Source organism: Callospermophilus lateralis, chromosome 2, assembly GCF_048772815.1.
Source record: "Callospermophilus lateralis isolate mCalLat2 chromosome 2, mCalLat2.hap1, whole genome shotgun sequence".
NCBI lineage: Eukaryota > Metazoa > Chordata > Mammalia > Rodentia > Sciuridae > Callospermophilus > Callospermophilus lateralis.
In genome coordinates, this window is record NC_135306.1 from 136871688 (window position 1) to 136895656 (window position 23969).

The 23969-nt window shown below is 33.7% G+C and overlaps 1 protein-coding gene across 3 annotated transcripts in view; it reads left to right on the forward strand.

Moving 5' to 3' along the window:
- Grm5 (glutamate metabotropic receptor 5) overlaps window positions 1-23969 on the forward strand; it is a 427374-nt gene that overhangs the window by 291659 nt on the left and 111746 nt on the right. For all 3 annotated transcript variants that reach the window (XM_076843895.2, XM_076843896.2, XM_076843897.2), the window contains exon 3: window positions 17707-17942. In XM_076843895.2, the coding sequence (XP_076700010.1) occupies window positions 17707-17942 (236 nt within the window). The remainder of the gene's footprint in view (window positions 1-17706; window positions 17943-23969) is intronic.

A 23969-nucleotide genomic window follows, 5' to 3' on the forward strand; every position in this document is an offset into this window, starting at 1 on the left:
AAGTCAAACTCACAGAGGCAAAAATAAAATGGTAGTAGTGTCTGTAGAGAACTGAAGGAAGTAGGAAGCTGCTATTCAATGGGTATAAAGTTTCAGTTATCCAAAAATAATGAATTCTAAGAATGCTGTATAGCATTGTGTGTATAGTCAACATAATTTTACTAAACACTGAAATATTTTGTTAGAAAGGTAGGCTCTCATGTTTTCTGTTTTCACCACAGTAATAATGATAACTAACTTTACATTCATGGGGTAAACTCAAATTGGTTATGATATATTCATATTTTTATATATTGCTGTATATGGTTTACTTACATTTTATTTAGACTCTTACATTGATATTTGTGAGATATGTGTGCTGTATTTTATCTTTTTTTTCATAAAATCTTTTTCATATTTTAGTATCACAGTTTTTCTGAATCAGGAAGTAAACATTTTGCTTTGCTCTGAAAAACTTGCAAAGTACTGATATTGTTTCACTTCTGAAGGTAGGGAATGATTTGTCAGTAAAGTTGGTGAACTAAGGGTATATTTTATATTTGTGTTTGTGACTGTGTGTATATGTGTGCATGTCTGGGGAAGTTTTAAATACTGAGGATTAAACCCAAGGATGTTCAAGCACTGCGCCACATCGCTAGCCCTATGTATTTATTTTAAATTTTGAGACAGGTCTTGCGCTAAGATGCTAAGGCTAGCTTTGAATCTGCAATCTTCCTGCCTCGGTTTTCTGAATCACTGGGATTACAGATGTGTACCACCACACCCAGCATTTTTCTTGATTTCTGTGGCCAAGTGTTTATCAGTTTTATTAGTCTTTTCAAAAAGCTACTTTGACTTAAATTTTTCTACTGTATAGATTTTTCATTAATTCTCTGCATATCTTTATTCTTTTGAAATTTTTTCTTCTGGTTTTTGCTATGTTTTCTAGCTTCCTATAATTTCCTTTCATTTTGAACAATTTACTGCAATATCCCTGGATATAAATTAATAATTTTATTTGAATTCAACACTTATTTACCTATGGCTTACTGTTTTTGACTGGTTTTGGAATATTCTCTGCCATTATTTTCTGTTTCTTCCCCACTCTTTTGTTTTTGCCTTGGGAAATCAAGTATATACAATAAACATTTTCAGAATATTTTTCATAGGTTTTATCTCTTTGTGTCTTCAAAATTATATTTTTCCTTGTTTTATTATGGTTAGTTTCTACTATTCTATGTTCAATTTTTCTAATCTTAAATTTGGTTTCCTTTATATTGCTAAAATAAACTAACATTTCCTAAGTTTTTTATTTTGATACTAAAATCTTTAATTTTCTTTATTTCTCCTTTCTTTTTCATAAATTACTGCTGCCACCTAAATTCTGACTCATCTTCTAATCTTGAACATATTAATCATAGCTATTTTTAAATTCTCTTTCTAATAATTCTAATGTTTGTGATGAGATTAATTTCATTGCCTTATTTCCTTGTTTTTTAATCATTTAGTTCTTTTTTTATACTTCTCCATTTGCTATTGTTGAATAATGGACAATGAATATGAAAAATTTTAGTGTAATCTGAGGCTAGATGTGAAGGTGTATTCCTCCAGAGAAAATATGCTGTGGCTTTAAGGCAGTTAAATGAGAGGAGGGCATTTTATTGAATTTCTTTCTTACTAATAGATAATTCTTTGAGATATAAACTTAGTAAAGACTCTTTAGACCTGAAATATGAGTCAAATGGACTTAATTAACATCTACAGAATATTTCATCCAACAGCAGCCAAATTCACTTTTTTCTTAGCTACTCAGAAAACCGTCTCCAAACTGTACCGTATTTTAGGCCACAAAGCAATTCTTAACCAACCAAAAAATTGATAGAATTTTTTTTACACTTTCTCTAATCATAATGGAATGCAATTAGAAATCAACACAAAAAAACACATAAATTCGTGAAAATGGAACACTACAATTTTTTAAATATTTTTTTTAGTTGTAGTTTGACACAATATCTTTATTTTATTTATTTACTTTAATGTGGTGCTGAGGATGGAACCCAGCCCCTCCCATGTGCTAGGTGAGCTCTCTACCACTGAGTCACAACCCCAACCCCAACAAAACACTTTTGAATGATGAGTGGGTGAAAGAAAAATATCAGGGATTTTTTTTTTTTTAATTCTTAGAATCAAACAAGAACAGTGATGCAATATACTAGAACCTACATGACAGCTCTAAGGCAGTTCTAAAAGGAACATCTATAATTTAGCATTTACATGAGAAAATCAGAAAGGTCTGAAATAAACATCCCAATAATGCACCTGAAGGATCTTTGAAGAAAAGAACGAAATGATTCCAAAACCAGTAGAAGTAAGGACATAATTAATATCAGAATTAAAATTAATGAAATGTGGAATAGAAATATAGTAAAGATCAATAAAATGAGGAATTGTTTCTTTGAAAAGATAAACAAGATTGATAACCTTTAGCCAAACTAACCAAAAGAGAGAAGACCCAACTGAACAAAATTAGAAATGAAATAGGATATATCACCATTGGCATTTCTGAAATCTATAGGATCATTAGTGAATATTTTGAAAATTTATACTCCAATAAATTAGAAAACCTAGAAGAAATGGATGCAATTCTGGACACATATGACGTGCCAAAAGTGAATCAAGAGGACATAGAAAACCTAAACAGACCAATAGCAAGTAATGAGATAGAAAGAGTAATAAAAAGTCTTCCAACTAAGAAATGCCTAGAATCAGATAGATTCGCAACTGAAATTCTAACAGACTTTTAAAGAAGAACTAATGACAATACTCTTCAAATTATTCCATGAAACAGAAGTGGATGAAATGCTTCCAAATTCATTCTGTGAAACCAGTATCATGGTCCTTCCAAAACCAGATAAGGACGCATTAAGGAAAGAAAATTATAGATGAACTTAGATAAACTTAGATGCAAAATCTTCAATGAACTTAGATGCAAAAATTTTTAATAAAATATTAGCAAAAATTTTCAAGAAATATTAAGTAGATTGTACATCATAACCAAGATGGTTTTATTCCAGGATTGTAAGGATGATTCAAACATATGTAAATCAATAAATATAATTCATCACATAAATAAAATTAAGAATAAAAATCACAGAATCATCTCAATATGTGCAGAGGAAACCTTCAACAAAATTCAGCACCCATTCATGATTAAAAACTGAAGAAATGAGAAATAGAAGGAATTTACCTCAACATCATAAAAGGCATATAAAACAAAACTCAAAGTCACCATCATAGTAAGTGGGGAAAAACTGAAAGCATCTTATTTAAAATCCAGAACAAGACAAGGATGTCCACTTTTGCCACTCTACTTCAATATAATACTAGAAATTCCAGCCAGTGCAAGACAAGGAAATACAAGGAATAAAAATAGGAAAGAAAAAAGTCAAAATATTAGTGTTTATGGATGATATGATCCTATACTTAGAAAATTTAAAAAAAAAGAGTTCTAGATCTAATAAATTCAGCAAACTAGCAGGTTACAAAATGATTATATGAAAATCAATAGCTTTCCTTTACATCATAATAAATGTGCCTAGAAAGAAATTAGGACAATGATTCCATTCGCTATGGCCTTAAAAAAGAAAACTTAGGAATAAATCTAACCAAAGAGGGGTGTGATAGTTAATTTGAATTGTCAACTTAATTAGATTAACAGGCTTCTGGGTGTGTCCATGAGGATGTGTCTAGGAATAATTGGCTTGTGGGATAGAGAACTGAAGTGGAGACCCTCCTGAAGTGGGAGCAGCACCATCCAATAGGATGGTGGGTTGGATGGAATAAAAGTTGTAAGGAACAAAGCAGCAGCAGCAGCAGATTCTTCTTGAGGCTATCAGACTCTTGCTTCTTCACTTTCCAAAGGGGACTCTGCCAGTGATTCTTCAGGGAGCTTCCAGAAGCTTTCAGTCTCAGATTAGGGTAGCACCTTTGATCCTTCTTATTCTGAGGCTTCAGCCTCTTGAACTGCCTGCTACTGGTTCTTCCAGCTCTTTAGCCTGCAGAGAGCCATGGTGGACTCTCTAACTTCTGGTTGAGTAAGCCAACCTAATAAATACCTTTTTTATAAGCATACTTCCTATTGATTTTGTTCTTCTAGAGAACCCTGACTAATACAAGGGGAAAGTCCTCTACAATGAAAACTATATAACAATGAACAAAGAAATTTAATAAGATACAAAAAGGTGGAAAGATCTTCCATGTTAATTGTTTATTTGGCAGAATTAATGTTGTCAAAATGGCCATATTACCAAAAGTGTTATACAGATCGAATGAAATCCTCATCAAAATATCAATGAGACTCTTCATTTTGAGAACTACACAAATTGTCCTGAAATTCATTTTGAAGAATAAAATACCCATAATAGCTAAAGCTATTCTAAGCCAAAAAAGCAAAATTAGAATCACAATACCTGACTTCAAATCATGCTGCAGATCATAGTACCAAGAACTTCATGGGAGCTGGGGTTGTAGCTCAGTGGTAGAGTGCTTGCCTAGCATATGTGAGGCACTGAGTTTGATTCTTAACACCACATATAAATAAATAAAATAAAGGTCCATTGACAAATAAAAACAAAACAAAACTGCATAAACTGCATGGTACTGGAATAAAAACAGACACATAGACAATGGTACAGAAAGAAGACACAGAGACAAACCCACACATCTACAGTCATCTGATCCTAACAAAGGTGCCAAAAACATACAGTGGAGAAAAGATAGAATTTTTTAAAAATGGCGCTGGGTAAACTGGTTATGCATACATAGAAAAATAAAGCAAAACCCTTATCTCACCCTGTTTAAAAATCCACTCAAAAAGGAATCGAAGTCCTAGGAATTAGATCGGAAATTATGTAACTCCTAGAAAACAATGTAGGGTCAACACTCTAGCGTATAGGCATAGGACCCCTAAAGCTCAAGAAATAATGCAAAGATTTAATAAATGGAATGACATTAAATTTAAAAGATTCTGCTCAAAAAAAGAAAACTGTTAAGAATGTGAATAGAGATCTTACAGAATGGAAAAAAAAATTTGCTATCCATTCTTTTGACAAGGATTAATATAGGAAATAAATAAAAAACAATAAAAGCTTAACACCAAAAAATAAAATAACCCAATTAATAAAAGGGAAAATGAACTAAACAGACATTTCTCAAAAAAGTAAAAAATAAATAAATAAATATAGCCAAAAAAGCATATGAAAAAAGTTAGACATCTTTAGCAATTAGGGAAATGCAAATCAATACTACACTTAGATTTCATTTACAGTTAGAAAGGCAGCCATCAAGGACACAATAACAATGCAATAATACGATAATAAATGCTGGAGAGGATGTGAAGAAAAAGTAACATTTTACACTGTAGGTGGGAACTTAAATTAGCTCAGCCACTGTGGAAATCAGAATGGAGTTTCCTCAAGACAAGGCATGGAACCACCATGTTATCCAGCTGTTATCACTCCTTGGTACTTATCCTCAAGAATTGAAGTCAGCATGATAGACTAATATATGCATACCCATGTTCATAGCAACAAAATTTACAAAAGCCAAACTATGGAACCAGCCTAGGTGTCCATCAGTGGATAAATGGATAAAGAAAATGTGAGAGATAAATATACATATATAGTGGAGTTTTATTCCGTCATAAAGATGAATGAAATTCCATCATTTGCAGGAAAAATGGTTGAACTTGAGAGTGCTATGTTCAGCAAAATAAGCCAAACTCAGAAAGTTAAGGGTCATATATTTTCTTTCATTTGTAGAAGCTAGAGTAGAAAAAGAAAAAGGTGGAGATGAGGATGGATCTTGTGAAAATGGAGCCAGGTGAGGTGGTGCACACCCGTAATGCCAGGGCCTTGGGAGGCTGAGGCAGGAGGATCAGAAGTTCAAAGCCAGCCTCAACAAAAGTGAGATGCTAAGCAACTCAGTGAAACCCTGTCTCTAAATAAAACACAAAATATGGTTGGGGATGTGGCTCAGTAGTTGAGTGCCCCTGAGTTCAATCCCTGATACCTCTCCTACCCACCCCACAAAGGGACATGGAAGAGAAGGAACAAAATGGAAGGGACATCAGTAGAGTGGAGAAAAGAGATGAGGAGAGGGAGAAGATGAGGAAAAGGGGAAATGCTAAGGGATGATATTGGCCAAATTATAGTTACATTATGTACATGTAGGAATATGTAACAGTGAAGCTCACCATTATGTATAATTATAATGCATCAATAAAACAAACTTTAAAAAAGAAAACCAAAAGTGTTCACAGGCATTGTTTTTTCCTTGGAGAAATTCAGTTCTTTTTCCTTAATTCAGTATGACAACCTAACACTCCGTTCGTCTTTTCAGCCTCTTAGTCACTGTTTAATGCTCATTTTCTGAACTCTACAACTATGACCTAAAAATTAGCAAATAGTTCAAGAAGTAAAATAGCCTCAAACGTCTGCTTCAAATATATGTGCTTGTCTTACTTTCCAGGTATTTGCTGATCATATTTTGGATATAATGTTAGCCTGGAACATAAAGTAACAACAACTATTGAAACTCACTTAGTGCTTTTGTCCCCCACATCTTAGTTTCTCTTTAACGAATTCAATGTCAATGAATTATCACATACCCCAAAGGAACATTTGTACCCAGTACATTTTCTTTCTCTCTCTCTGATCTTTGTCCTTATAGTTCTGGCTAAATTGATACTTTCTGAAATTTTAAATAAATTTTTAAAAAACTTAGCCTTTCTAATTGTCTTTTGAGGAAGATTTATCAAATTTATCATGGCTCTAAATGAAAGTAGTTGTTCAGTTTCTAAAATGTGACTTAACATTTTCATTCTGCTTGGATTAATTATTGGGCATATGACATCTAAATTTTTCATACTATTAGATAAGTACTTTGTCTGCCTTTTTGTATAATGGCTATTTCTGAAACTTTGTCTCAAACTCAGTACAGGTTTTGATTATTTGTTACTCTTCTACAGATGTGTTTGTTTGTAAAACATATCAAATAGATGTGAGACATTAACAATAGACTTGGTTTCAGTAGGTGTCACGGTTATACTTTATCAAGAAAGAAATATATTGCCTACCAGTGAAATTTAAATTGAAAAAAAAAAGTCCATTCTGTGTTTATGAACAGAATTCAAAGTGTCTTGAGCATCATCTAATTGCTCTTTTCCTTCTGATTAGAGAGATTCTAAATAACTATGCCAGTGTATTCTAATGGTATACAGCTGGCTCACTGTGAGAATATGCAATAGTTTAAGATAATTATGTCTCAGAAAAGGAAAAAAAAAACATTTTGAAAGTGTGTGTATGTGTGTGTTGATAGAAATTAACTCTTCTCTCTACAGTTTCATGCATTTATTTTGCACACAAATTGGATCAAGTATCACATTTAAGAAGTTTTACTCTTTCAGTTTTAGTTTCTATATTTAAGTGACTGATCATATATAACCTTATGCAATTTACTACTTTTTCAGCTGCAGTTTCCTCCTCACAAGAAATTTGAAAATATAAAAATAACTACTTCACAGAGTCAGGCTTGTACAACTGATATGAAACCTGGCAGTATGGATGGATGGATGGATGGATAGATAGATAGATAGATAGATAGATAGATAGATAGATAGATAACAGAGAACAAACACATGGATGCTGTTATCTTTCTAGTAAGTTTTCATTTGCCTGACTAATGCGGAAGAGTTGGTAGAGAATGATAATTTACTTCTCTGTATTCCATATATATATAGCACTCTGTAGAAAACGGGGGTAGGCACACTGTAACTCATTAGAGTTTATTAGATGAAAGAATGATACTAAATTCTGCAGAAATATGTAAAAAAAGTATCATGAAAATATATTAGGTCTGAAATTATGAAATGAGAGATAAGGGAAGAAAATAAATTGGAGGTTGGATATTCTATTCATCAATATACTTAGCAAGTCCACCTTATTGTTTAGAATTTAATAGGCATTTGATAAACAATTATTGATTAATTGCATGAATGTTGTGTTTCATAGCATTAAATATACCAGATCATTCTCTGAGAGTCTGCTTGGCCTTCACAGAAGAAGAAAAAACAAAGAGAAAAATATATTTGTTGAAATGTTAGTATTGTCCTAGCACAGACATGTTAACAGATAAATCCAAGCATTAATTCAATGATGAGAGTTTACCAGTTTATCTGAAGAAGTTAGTCGATTTGGTGGGAAAAAATGTAGACTGAAAATAAGAAGGTTATCCTAAAAAAGGAAAATTGATAGGAAAACAGAAATGGTTATATAAAGCTGCAGATACAATTACTTACTCAAAGTGTTTCCTCTATTTCACTGAATCATTCTGCTTACTAAATTGTTGCACATTTTATACAATACCCTCAATTTTTGCACTTCTCCAAATGGCTATAATATGACAAAAGAAACAGATTGTGAAATACACAAAGTAATCAATCTATTTACAAAGATATTTCTCATCTTCTCTATAAAGAATGTGCATAGTGAGGAATCACCCTTGGAAGGATGAAATGTTAAATCAGAGGAGAATGCCTGGTGCCCTAGAGCCAAAATCAAGGCAGGATGCATGCTCTAGAGATTTTAATTGTTTTGATTTACTGTATTAATACTTCCAATATTAATGGTATCAGTCTTCCAACAGAGGAAGTATAGAAAAGAGGGAGGCAGTGAAGAATAAATTTCTATTATTGTGTAAAAAATTACCATAAACTTAGAAGCATAAATAAATATGCATTTATTACCTGAAAATTGCTGGAGGGATTATGGAAAATTAGTTTCTCTGCTCAGGACCAAACAGGCTCAGGTAATGGTCCTGAGCAAGGCTTTGTGGAAGAATCTACCTCCAAGTACATTCAAGATTTTTTTACTGAATTCAGTTTTTTTTGAATGTAGGCCTGAGTCCTCATTTCCTTTCTGGTTGTTCCTAGGGATCATTCTCAGTTCCTACAGGCCACTGCATTCCTTTCCATGTGGCTCCCTCTGTCTTCAAAGGCAACCACAGAGATGTTCTCTACCTCTCTAAGGTCAAATCCCTTTTGTGTTTGAAACTCTTTGGATAAGAAGAGCTGTCTCCTTTTCAGGATTCGCCTGATTAGATCAGTCACCTAAAATAATTTTCTTATTTTAGATTGATTTATTTAGGACCTTAAGTACATCTTGAAAATCCCTTCTAAGCAGTGCCTTTCTAGTTTAGTGTTTGAATAACCAGAAGAGGTATGTATGAACCAATGATTAGGAGTCCTGGGAGCTGTTCTAGAACTCAGCATGCATGCTATCAGCCCTGCATTCTGCTTTTTGTTCTCCAATATGTGCTCTCAAATACGTTCATTAAGAAACGCCTCTTTGTACTGTCGCCAAGTAGTGTGTCATTACGTGTGTCATTACGTATGTATGGAAAGAGCTAGAGCTTTGTAGAATTTGGAGTACACTAATTAATACCTAACAGCCTAATTTCTTCAGCTGTAAAAATTAAGGTTACTAAGAATTACCTACAAATCCTACAGAGCAATAGGCAGTCACACAATGGAAAGCACCTTATGTTAGACATATAGCAAATTTCATGTCCCTGACTTTCCTCCCTTCTGTTGAATGTTCTGATACAGTTCATCCAATCCACCTCCACTCATCCTTTATAAATCTTGGAAAATGGGAAGAACAGATTTACAAACGTCACAGATTGTCTTTCCGTCCATAACCACACCTTTTTTCTCAGCAAGTATACATTGTGCTTCATTTATAATTAAGTAATTCATTAATGTTTAGTATATATTCATAAGAAATTTTATTTGAAGTCTCAATATCCTTTCCTGCTTTTCACTATTATTTAGAGACTCTGAAATGTCCCACTCCCCCAGGGTGAAGACAGGATTATATGAAAGTAGCCAAAAAGCCAGTAAACTCCCACTATTAGAATTTTTAAAATCCCAGAATATCTTTTAAAATGCTATTGGTAAGAGATTTGGCAGGCTGATGATTACATGTGGGTAGAACAACAGTTTCCATAATAATTATGTGGGTTGTGAACAGATTTTGGAAAAAATGCTGGATTGAGGCCTAATGAATATACTCATTAACCTTAATAGCATCAGGTAGATAATGGAGAGGACCATTTTGGAGGAGGAATTCACTCAGCTTTCAGTTATTTTATAAGGCATGTTGAAGCCGTGTTGTTTTCTTAATGAAAAATGACTGGATGTTGTATCTGAGAAGAATTCTGTATAATTTGAATTTCACCATTTAAATTCTAATTTTCTAATATCATTTCTTGAATGCTTAGTATGTGTCAACCATTGTAATAAACATTAGAATACAAACATTTCCAGAGCACAAAATGTATAGTCAACTTTAGGGACAGAAATAAATGTAGCTAAATTTAATGCCATGACGATTTCAAAACTAAAAACTTCACCATGTGACTCCTAGGAGAGCAGAAATCTTGTCTTTCTTGTTTACCACTGTATTTGCACATTTGGAATATTAGTTACAAAACACTTGTTCAGTAAATAAATGAATGGCATGGTACTTTAGAAGCAAAGAGGAGGAAACCAATAAGCCCACAGGAGCTCTGGAAAGATTTTGCTAAGTTGCATTTAAGTTAAACCTATCTAGTTGATGGATGACTAGATTGATCAACTTGGGGAACATGAGGAGTTGAAGAGATGGCATTCTATGCAGGGGGAATGCGTGAAAGTGTAACATAGTTGAGAAACAAGAAACAGTGTGCTGTGTCTCCAATAGACAGCATGTGTGGTTAGTCTTAGAAGTTTCTGTATCTTGGCAATAGGCAGAACTAAAGCTTTTGGTAAGCAAGAATAACTGCATATGCCAGCACTTCTCCATTGCCACCTACCAAACTCACATCTCCAAGACCCAGTTTTAACAACTGTAACTTCTAGAAATAGTCTTTTAGATATATACATTTTTTAGTCTGGCATTGTACCTTTTAGAAAGACTCTCATTTATGTTATTTGCCCATGACAGATAGCAGATGCCTCTTCAAGAATTCTATTGAGTTATAGTAAATAATCATGCTATCATTTGAGAGTTCAACAACTGAACATTTTAAAATTATTGTATGTGATTAGCCTTCCAGGTAAATAAATGAAGAGATTGTAAATGTAAGAAGTAGGAGTTTGGAAACATCCCGAATATTAATTGAAGTGATTGTGAAATAGTCTTAGGAAATCAGGACAGGAATGTGATTTTTCAGTTAATGATAATCCAGTGACCGGAAATCCAGTGAGCTATGCTGATTCTGAAAAGATTGACTGAAAGATACAGTGGAAGCATACCCAGTATGAAGGATGAATGAGAATTACTCAGGGGGATAGAAGTTGGCAATGCTTGTTTAGGCAGGTCATGCCTAACAGACTGTTGACCCCTTGAGGGTGTAGACTCACCCCACCACTTTCTTGTACAGAAGAAGCATCCAAAATCCTTACCAAATTAATGTACTAGAGTGAATACAACATTGACACTGTCACTAAAGAATGATCCAACACATTTTTCAATAGTACATGTATTTTTGCATAACAATCACTCAAAACAATTATTGATTTTATAAATTAGAAAGGAAGTAAAATTATATATTCTGCAGTTATAGATTTATGCTTTTATAAAAGAGATACATTTTAAGATTATTTAGCTTCTCCAGTCAGCATTAGATAATTGTTAATTTTGTTTTTTTCATAATTTTCATAAGTATTATTTTTGCTTATTTTTGTTAGCATGTATATATCAGGGGCATCTCTACATCTAGCAAAATTTTAAAAAATGAATTCATGTCATTGGTGGTAAATACTGTGGTGATTATTTTACAACTATTGGCTTGTTTTATATATCATTTGTCAAGAGCCATCCATGGGCTGTGTGTGGACTATACTGGCATCACAGCCTAATGAATAAGAGAATCTGATTTGTGGGAACTTCCAGTGGATATATCCTCTGGCTGACTGCCCAGACACATTGTGAGTCCTATTAAGCTCTGCCTGGTCCCACACAACACCAGAGATGGGGTGATCTATTGTAGCCACACAGCCTCTCAGAGATGGGTGTGACCTGCCAAGATGCAAATTAACCTGCTGACTGCAAGATACCATGAAGCAAAACTCCACCCCTGAAACCTATCCCTGCCCTTGATGTTAAATAAACCATGGGAGCGATTTTCTAATTGTCTAGCTCCAGATCCTGTGTGGACTGCACCTATCAGAGGCCCCATCCTTTAAAATTAATTCTAACTTTGTCTTTTGTTCTTCTGTTATTTCTGAGTTTAAATTCTTATGAGGCGTATCCTTCTTAGAAGGCAAGAGTTCCCTGGTAAGGTGCTGGCCAACCTATGATAATCATTGATTTAATACAATATATGATAAAATAACTATAAAGTTAAAATATTCATTTTATAAGGAAATAATGAAATACCAAATTTTTATGTTTCTCTATTTAGCATTATCCCTCACTATGTATTTAAGCTCCAACAATTATTATACTTCTACAAAAACATATACATAATAGAAAAGAATAGATTGATAAGATATTGGACCACAAATAAGAAAATTGTTAGCATTTCTTTTTAACATTTAAACCAATTGTATATATAGACAATGCATAAAAATCAAAGTAAAATAAATATTACACAGCATATGAAGAAAAATATGACAATCAGGGACCCCAATTCATATACTTAGTTATTCCTTTTTCATAACAAACCTGTTCTCTTCTTATATTTTCCAAACAAGGGTATGGAAGTACAATATTGTTATTCTTTTTCTGCAAACCGCAAAAATTCTTTACCCTATATTTTTTACACGTATACTAGGGATTCTAAATCGGGTTTCCTTGCAAATACAATTCATTGCTCTTTATTACTATTGCTCTTTAATTCAACTCTGTTTTCTTGGCCATTGCAACACATTTTCTAACTTGATCCTCTAACATTCAAATCCAACTGCTCTGAACTGTCACCCACACTGCTTTCAGAATTCATCCAGTTCTCAGCATCTCTTCATATCATTTCCCCCTTAAAAGCCACCACTAGCTCCCCAGTACTTTCACAAAAGCATTAGGGTTTGCCAAAAAATGAATAAAATAAATAAAAAATAAAAGAAGAAGAAGAATTTACAATTGTCCTCTCAGCTCACTTTTCATTAACTCACTACCTTGTGCATCCTACATAGCTTGTTATGGTTTGGATGTAAGGTGTCACCCCCAAAAGCAGAAATGTTCAGACTTCTAAGCAGAATCTTTAAGAACCATCATATGGTTCCCTTACACTATTTTTCCCTTCAACAAAATAGAGCAGAGTCACAGCCCACTCACAGTGAATGTAAAGACTGAGGAACAAACAAGCCTTTGTTCTATGCCATTGAGATATTGGAACTATCATTGCAAACAAATAATTTAGTCTAAGACATGATATGCAATAAATATTGAAGTAAAGAAGAAAGGTTATTAAGATATAGAAATAAGTTTTTAGGTGGAGACAATTTTGTTTTAATCGTAACCTATTGAAAAGGAAAAAAAAATACACTTTCATGAGTTACTAATTTTGAGAAATAATGGGAAATTGAGTTGGAAGGGGAAATGTAAATTGTAGAAAGGAGTATATATTTTTGATAATGTAATTCTAGGAAGAAAATGAAGGTAAATCTTTGCTATATGAGCATGTCTTTAAAGACATCTTCAGGGAAGATTTAAAGGGCTCTACGTTTCTGCTGGGAGTGGTTTTGAGAACAGGTTAAGAGGTATGGAGATTCTTCCTTGACTTGAGCCAAGTTCTAAGTTAAGAACACTTATCCTATTTCAAATGTCCATATTACTCTGTTTGTGCAGCCAAATAAAAACTACAAGACTGACTAAGACAACATCCTGATTAAAACTATGTATACAGTCAATGATCCATTCACTCCATGATTGTACAAACATGGAATAAACATTAAATTAGTGAAGACTGTCAGTTGCTCCTAAAGGAAATACACACTTAGGTTCTGTGAGTCTCTAGTCACAATATTTTCACATGCTAGTGATATGCAACTTTATTTTATGTGTTCCTTTTTGAAACTATTCTCACTTACTTAATAGTATTAATTCATTAACATTGAACTTGAAGCAAACACTGTTTTATCCATTCTTTATGAATAGTTTTATATTCAGCTTTCTTGTGCTTACACTGAACAACATAGCCTCACTAAGGCTGGGTGCCATGTGAGGCAGCAAAATCACCAGCACAAAACACAAAACTATGAAAGACCTGGCACCAAATAGAATGTGAAAAGCACACATTTTTATTGTATGAGAACTGATGTAAAGGCCTAGGGACATCCTTTTCAACCTCATTTGGGAATATGCATGCTGGCTTTTTGTTTCTGCATGCATACCTGTGAACAACTGCAAAAATACCACCAATATTGATTTGGTTGTTGCAAATAAATTTTTGGAAGTAAGTGAATTTTCAAATACATTTTTTTTTGCTGTTCTGGGAATTGAAACCAGGGCCTTGTCTGGGCTAGGCAAGTGCTCTAGAACTGAGCTATAACTCCAGCTCTAAATTTGCAAATATAGAATTTATGAATTACTGAAAATACTGTATATAAAAAAAATTAGAAAGGAAGGAATGAAATAGATGATGAGGAGATAGGTAGCATGTCCACTAGTGAGACGAAAGAGAAATTAGATGAATGGATGGATCGCAGATAGGTAAAAAAGTAAAGCTAAATCAATGCTTTACATAGAGTTGTTTTTCAATAAGTGTTAGTTCTTTCCCTTTTCCCCTTGCTTTGGGGAAACACATGCCACCCAAAGCATTAAATTGATGCCAACATTTTGAAGGACTACTCTGTCGAAGTAATAGAAAGCCTTAGGTGGTAGAAAGGTATGTTCAGGATTTCTTAGCATTTCATTTTATTTTGGGATTTATTACATCTTAAATCTCAAAAGCACTTGTTAAGAAAAATGTTAACATTTTATAATCTAAAGCATCCTGTAACTTCACATCATCAAATGTCTTTTCTTGTGACTTACCCAGCACATATTCTCATTCAGTTTGAATAGAATGACCCTGTTTTGCACACAGGTGTTGGGATTTTCTTTTTCTGCACTATCCTCTTTATGATTTTTATTTTGCTCTTGATTAGAAATATCTGGAACAAAAATCATTTTAAACTAAACAACTGAACCTTTAAGGCTAATAGTAAAGGATCATTTTTTTTTTTTTTTACAAGCTTAAACTTAGAGATTTCTATCTGAAAAAAACAAAGGAAAGAACATGATGAGAGATAAGTAAATTAACACTCTTTGGTCCTTTATGAAAACATTGCCTGCAAGTAACTTTTTCAAGACAAGCTTTTTTACAATTCCCATTAAATTCAATGAATGAATTGTGAAGGGTAAATTGGACCCATTATAATCTTACATTTCTTATGTAATATTCATAATCATAGTATTACATAAGAGTGAGCTAATGTTAACAAAAGGAACAATTTAAATTGCCACTTCCTTGGAGAATGGGGCTCTGCTTGACAAACAGAGCTTCCTGTCCCACTTGCAGCACGCCCATGCAGCTCCTGGAGTGGCAATGAGACCCACACTCCCATATCAGTGATATAATAAACCCTCCACAACACAGAGAGAAAGTGAGGCAAACAAGCCCACTTCATTTCAACTTGTCAGCTTTAAATAAAATCTTCTGGAGCTGAAAATGAGAAACTTGAGGAAAGACAATGTGTGAAGTAACCAAATTCAACACTGAGACAAAACATATTGCATTACACTTTTTTTTTTTCCCCTAATCTGCCACAAAAGTTTTTCAGATTTTATCATAGATAACTTTTAATGAGATATCTTCTTGTCAAGGAGACTTAGAGAAAGAAATGGTTCCTTTTGTTTATTTATTTATTTTCTCTTCTTCTACTTATTGATGCTATAGGAAATACCTCAAGTCATTGCAAATTCCCATAACACCTATGTGACTTCTGGAGCAACTCTTAATTATTAATTTTTAAATCAGACTTGGTATAATAGATCATAATGAAAAAAAAGTGCATTCTTTTTGTGTTATTTTATTTATTAACTTGCATATCTACATATTGGTTTTCTGTGCCACTTATTGGATCATGTTCTTTGTCTCAAAGAAAAAAAAAAATCTAAGAACAAAAATGCATTCAAAAGAAAATGGGATCACAGAGGTAAACAGTACTTGATAATAGAAGTCCCTTCCCTTATCATCCCCCACTGCCCACTGCCTTCTTCCTGGAGTACAGGTTCAAACACCTCCTGCTTTCCATTCCCGGGGCTCTTCTCTCTTCTTCCTCTCAACTTCCTCTGTATCTCTTCCCTTACATTTTTTTTGTTGCTTTTTTAAATTGTCAGATTTTCCTTTTCCTTTTTATTTTCTTAAAGAGCAGTTAGAATCTCTTCAAGAGAAAGGCAGAAGCACCATGTCCCAGCAAACATGCAGCCCTAGCTGTGTGTGTTCCAATGAGAGAGAGGGGGGAGGAGTCAAAGGTGCCTTCTCCCTGGGCCCCCTGGGAGTATCCAAGTTTGATTTAAACATTTTTTCTTGTGTTTTGTTTCCAGTGTTGTGTCCCATGTATTTCCCAAATAAGTTTAGAATACTCTTTTGTTATTGTTATACTGTCTTACAGCTTTATAACATGGACTCTCTGACTCCAACCTCTTTTATTTTAAAATTCCTAGGTTACTAATTTGAGTGATTAGTATATATAATGATAGTAGGTTGAGGAATGTGATCCCTGTCCTGAATGGCCCATTGTTAAGAAGTTCTTTCAATCACTTTAAAATATGATTTTAAATACGTATTTAAAATATAATTGAAAAGTTCTATGGGATAGCAAAGAGTATATGGGTGATGGACTACCAAGATTTAAGTTTGAGACTGAAATAATAGAATGAGTATAATTAGAAAGTTTTTTATTCTCTATAATTCACTTGTATAATGTTAACAAAAATTAATATCATGTTATAGGGTGGTTAAAATAATGATAGGCATGTACTGGAAATATTTTTATTCTTATGATCATTTTAATGTTTATCATAAAGTAAAAGAAATGAGTATATTGAAAGTTAACTTGACATATCCAGTATCAATAAATGGTAAACTGACACTGTGGTGCACACCTATAATCCCAGTGACTCAGAAGGCTGAGGCAGGAGGATTACAAGTTCATGGCCTGCCTCAGCAGCTTAGTGAAAGCCTGATTCAAAATAAAAAAATAAGGAGGGCTGAGGATATAGCTCAAAAGAGGAGTGCCCATCCCCCAGGTTCAATTCTCAGTATCACTGAGAAAGAGGAAAAAAAAGTGTGAATGGTTCTGTTCTATTATGCAATGTAAATGCATATATTGAATTTTACAAGAAGTAAAATTCTGCCGAAAGTATTAGGTAATTTTTTGCAACTCAAGATAATAGAGGTTAGCATTCTGAAACCTAAAGTTTTCTTGGTGTTACTGCATTTTTTCATTTTAACAAGCTGTTATCTTAACAATCACCTAGGTATAATGCATGACCATACTGTGGCCTGATGTACCCATTTCATGACTGACATAGTAAACCAAAAAATAAAAAAAACAAAAGGAATCATTTACTCAGAAGATTTCTGCTTTTTTTTTTTTTTTGTCTGTGTGTGTGTGTGTGTGTGTGTGTGTTCCCACAGTGATGGCTGGGCTGATAGGTATGATGTGACAGATGGATATCAGCGAGAAGCTGTTGGTGGAATCACAATCAAGCTCCAATCTCCTGATGTCAAGTGGTTTGATGATTACTATCTGAAGCTCCGGCCAGAAACAAACCTCCGAAACCCTTGGTTTCAAGAATTTTGGCAGCATCGTTTTCAGTGCCGACTGGAAGGATTTGCACAGGAGAACAGCAAATACAACAAGACTTGCAATAGTAAGCAGATTTATTGTATCATTTAAAGTGGACAAGGCTAAGACTCCAATCTAAGTGAACTATGTCATGAGGATAGTGGCTGTAATTTGTTAGCAAGGAGGACTCTCAAATAGAGTAGGTATTACCACTTAATGGTGATAAACAGGTTTTATTCTCGCTAAGAAAAACATATCTCAGCAAGTGTTTACTCTATTGAGATTTAAAATGATTAAATTATTTATATTTATATTTATATCATTCAAATAATTGGACATGTTTTTGTGAGACACAGTACTAAAAGATCATATGGGCTTTAGAATGCAGCTATTCTTGACACCCTTGAAGGCAAGGACTACATTCTGCTCATTTCTATTATACTGAGCAGATGGAGGACCATTTTTATTATCTCAGTACAGTAGAAGCACATATTAAGGGTTTTATATAGATCTGAAGAGTTAATGAGTGAATATTGACAACACATCCAATTCCTACTTCCATTAATGAAACATAAAATAATCACTGAGATTTTACTACGTACAATTATGTTGTTTCAATAAACACTCTTAAGATATTCAAACATTTGGTAAATGCGAATAGAGATCCACAATATGTCAAATATTGCCTTAATAGGGGTACTATGATAGGAGAAATTAGTTTCTTCCTTCAAAGGTTTAGTGTCTAGAAAGGGAGATATGTGCCCCCTCCCCCCCCAAAAAAAATTGCTGTTCTGTGTTGCAAGTATTGCAATGAGGGATAAACAAAGTATTTGGTTAGGATCATTTGTTGCACATCCTAAGTCTTGGCTCTAATCACCAGGTAGAGCCAATATTGACATATACGGCAATTTCTTAAAAGGTTAAGGCTTGTTAAAATTGATAAGAGATTTGTTGAGACTGATTTATCCCATACTGTGTAATAAGAACCCCCATGTATTTTCCAAGGTCTGAAATATTCTAGTTGTTAGAATAATTGCTTGCACCCATGTTGATGGAACCCTAGAACAATTTGATGTAGAGGGTTTGTAATCCTATTTCTAGTACCAGTTACATTCATGGAGAGTTTATTGATATTGGCATCAAAATAAGGAAAATCAGGAACTCTTAAAGCATTCTCTCTCTAAGCTCATGTCTGTTCTATGCATTGGTATCAGTTCATTTTTTTATGAAATGATGGAGATTGTAAGTGGTGATTTGTGATTGTTTCTAAATGCCATTATTTGGTAAAAGAACTTGGCAAAACTGTGTCAGTTCCTGCTTAGGTAGTATGGAGAGGAGGAATGTTGGAAAGGGGGATGTTAGAAGATTTAGTTTCTTCCTTCAAAGGTTTAGTGTCTAGAAAGGGAGATATGTGCCTCCTCCCCCCAAGAATTTTGCCGTACTGGTCAGTGAAATCCAGAAACCACAGAAGTATGGTATGAGTATGTCTGCCTTTCTTCTACTTGATTTCCTGCTAACTCCTTTCCAAATTTTCAAATACTTATTTGTTTCCTTTTTATTTTTTTAATTTTCCTTTTAAAATGTGTGAGAATAAATAGCATTCTCACTTAAGTTTCACAATTTCAATTTTGTAGCTAATTTTGTAGTTGTCACATTTCTATCCAATTTTGGAAGAACACACTTATTTCCTCTTTTGAAATTTGGGGAGCATATACTTCTCTCATGTTCCTACTCTATGTTTCTGCACAGATTACTGTACATAGCTATTCTGGAGACATTATCAATAATAAGCAATAGCTCTGTTCTCATCTCCTGTTCTTCAGTACTCAGGAGTTGATGACAACTCCCCACCAGTGTGTTTAAGGGAATTGTTTAGTTGGTATGTACCTTCTTAATGTTCTTTTCAGATTCCTTTTTGTCTGAAATGCCACCTCTTACAAATAGTTACTTTTTTCTCTCTTCCTTTTTTGGAGGCCATATTTAGATATATTCTTGAAAGAAGTTTGGTAAAATCTTCCCTTTGGCACTGAGCCTTTGGGCACAGTGAGATGTGATCTTACTGCTCAGAATCTGCTCCTCACTGTCCTAATGAAAGGTACTCTCCTAGGCCCCCATTGGATTTTTTAAATTTTTTTATTCTTTTTTTTTTTTTTTTTTGAAATGCTGAGTTTCAAACCCAGGGCCTTGTGCATACAAGGCAAGCACTCTACCAACTGAGCTATATCCCCAGCCCCACCATTGGAATCTTAATTGACAACCAATGTTTGGTGCATAAACTTGGACATTCAATAAGTAATACCTCTGTTTTTCTTCTCATCCTGGGAAGATTATTGTCTTCATTTTAATGATCAAAAGTAAACATGATTTAGGGAGACAAAAGTACTTCCTCAAAGTCATATGTCCATTAAGTGCTGGAACTTAGAGTTAAACTCAGATTTGTCTAGAGTTTAACTAGTGAAATTTACTATAGAAACAGAATAGAATAGATTAAAAATCATAATCATCAAATTTGCATTAAGCCATGCCTGTAATCCCAGCAGTCTGAAGGCTCAGGCAGGAGGATCCAGAGTTCAAAGCCATTCTTAGCAAAAGCAAGGCACTAAGCAACTCAGTGAGACCCTGTATCTAAATAAAATACAGAATAGGGCTGGGATGTGGCTTAGTGGCTAAGTGCCCCTGAGCTCATTCCTGGTTTCCCCTCTGCCCATTGCATTATATGATAATCATTATGTATCAAACAAATACAAGGAAAATAATTCTTGAACCAGAAGCAGTGGCACATACCTGTAGTTCCTGCTGCTAGGAGGCTAAGCAGTAGGATTACTTGATCCAAATATAGGTTCAACCTGGGCAACACAGTGAAAACTCGCCTCAAAATATATATTTTTAAATGATTTATGTATAGCTATAGAAGGTAATTATACAAAGCCAAACATTCATTATCGCCTAGTTTTGACCCTAGTTCCTTATCTACTCAAATGTCATTTTGGCATCTCATCTTTATCACCTAAGGGAATTTAAGTTGTTCTATCCTCCTGTTGAACCTGATTTTATTTCTTGAATTTGAGACATTCTCTGAGTGTGTGGTTCTATCATTCTGGGGCATTTGGCAGTTCTATGATGTATTATACTATTAAGCATTCCATACGCTTATTGAAAAATAGGCCTTTTCTTTTGTAAAGTATTCTTTCAAAAATGATTTTGAGTTTATTTATCTTTTTAATATTTCTTTTAAAAATCCCTCATATACTATGGATCTGAGTCCTTTGTCAGATAAATGTGCTGTTGAATTGTTTAATCAGAGGCTTATTTTTTTAATCTTCTATTTCTCTCATTAATCATTTGTTTTCTATTTGGCCAATTCATTTTTTAAAAATATTTTTTGGTTGTACATGAATACAATATCTGTATTTTATTTATTTATTTTTATGTGGTGCTGAGGATTGAACCCAGTGCTTCACACATGTGAGGCAAGCACTCTACCACTGAGCTACAGCCCCAGCCCGGCCAATTCACTTTTTAATTCTTAATCTCCTATTCTTTCCTGCCTTCTTTTATATCAATCAATAATTTTAATTATTCTATTATTTACTTCTCTTAAGACATTTGTTTCATTTGTTAGAATAAGTCCTTTAGAGTTTTTAGATAGAAGTTACCAAATGACTCCTTAATTTAATATACACTATTTTAAAGTTGGTTCTTATTTCCATTTAAAAATCTTGTAAATTTTTAACTCTACACCCAGCACTTTGTTTTGTTATTAACACACATTTTACTTTTATATAAATATATACTCTAGGGCTTCAATATGATGGTTTCCGTAAACAGTATTGACCAACTTGATGGTTTTAGTAAGTTTTATTTAAATTGCACCATTATGGAAGATTTAAATTATAAAGTAAATTAATGATGACAGTAAATTTAACATATCAATAATATAATTTCTCTTCTCTTATTGTGTATTTAACCCTAGTAGCAAAGTTTAGAGAATTAAATCAAGACTGTTTTCTAATAAGCATATCCCATTTCAGCTGGTTCAAGGACCATTACCTTTATATTCATTCTCTGTCACCTGCTGACATTCATTTGCCATCTCCTATCTATGATTTCTCCCCATTGCCTCCAATAGTTTCCAGAAGTGTCACTTATGACATTAACACACAGATATTTTCACCTAGATGTCCTAAGGGCTGCTCAAACTTATATATCTAAAATTAACCTCATTATAACTTCCATATTAACCACTCCAAACTTTCAGTTTCTCCTTTTTGTTTTCACAGCTGAAGTCAATGACATACTCATCCCCCTCCCTGTCTCCCAAGACATATGAGTGAGTAATACTCACCTACTCTACCCTTGGAGCTGAGTGGTGACCTAATAATGTGAATCCCACCATGGCCTAAATATCCATCATTGTATGACTGTGTTAATTTTTTCATTCTCCCTCACTTCAAGTATTAGAATCTCCCTACATAACCATATCCATACCAGCTTATTTTTTCTGTGCTAATGCTGAAAATTAGTCCCAAGGATGTTCATGGAAGGAAAAAATATCTCATCTTGACCCTCCCATTCTATAAGTTCTTGGTTATCTGATGTCTACAAAAATATCCCAGAACTCTTTTGCTCTAGTCAAAACATTTCCAAATAGTTAATTATGTTTTTCAGGTCTCTGAGACTTGAACCCAGTACCTCATACATGTTAGACAAGCGATCTACTGCTGAGCCATAAACCCAGCCTTCAAGTCTCATCTTGTATTCCCTAAATCCATGGAGCCTGTGCTCCAGCCACTTCACAGATTGTGACCTCCCATGTAAAGTGGCATGCCTATTTAAGTGCCTGTGCTTTTTCATGTTACTGAGTTTTACTTCAGGAAAAACCCACCTCAGGATATTTTCATTCCAGAGAGCTTATGTTCTCATGTTTTTTTTTTAATTTTAATTTTTTTTTAGTCATACATGACAGCAGAATGTATTTTGACATACATACATGGAATGTAGATATCTTTCCTGTTGTCACTGAAACTCTACTTCCTTCATGTTACTCTTCCTTTATTCTTTGTCTTCTTTTTATTATATACCAATCCAGAAATTGAACACAGATTTGCCCTCCTTTTTGTAATGCTTAATGTAATTACTGATACAAGTATTTATAGGTGTTCCAAACTATTCTCAATAAAACAAGCATGAAATAATAGAAAAACAAAATAGTACTTTAACCAGGAGAACTTTTATGGGGATTTTATAATATTATGTTTTTTTGATCCAGTGGTGGTTTGAGAAAAAAAAAATCACCTACAGGTCTGATTTTTTAACTTCTCTATGTTGACATTTTACTTTAGTAAGAACTTACCAAAATAACCATGTCCTTTGTGTCCTTTGGCCATGATATGCAAAAACAGTCTCTCCTGCTCTAACATTTCTCTATAGTACTCTGCCCCACATACTCCCACTCACAGCTTCTTGACACCGTGTTGTTTTTATTTCTCCCCCTTTTCTTCTTTTTAACATTTACTTCTTCTCTTCTCAGAATTTCGTGCACCTACTAAAATAAATAACTCTTCATTTCATTTGCAGAGCTTTTTAACTATTTTGTTTTCTCTATTCTTAAGACAGAGCATTCGTCCTTTGAACCTAAAGCTGCTAATATAGTTACTTTGCTGCACACAAAGTAATTTATTCTTTTTTTTTTTCGAGAGAGAATGAATCTTTTTTGTAGATGGACACAACACAATGTCTTTATTTTTTTAAAAGAGAGAGAGAGAGAATTTTTTAATATTTATTTTTTAGTTTTCAGTGGACACAACATCTTTATTTTATTTTTATGTGGTGCTGAGGATCGAACCCGGGTCCCGCCCATGCTAGGTGAGCGCTCTACCACTGAGCCAAAAAAAAAAAAAAAAAAAAAAAAAACAATGACCCTGTCCCTTCAGAATCTGAAACAGCCAGAGTTAATACAAATTTTTCCCACAGTATGGCAACAACATAGAAATAGGACTTTTCATATCATTACACCAATATAAAAACATTTTATAGTTCTCTTTCTTCATTAAATTATATATTTTGTCATAAGAAGACCAGCCCTACTTATCTCTGTTTTCCAATTTTCTAC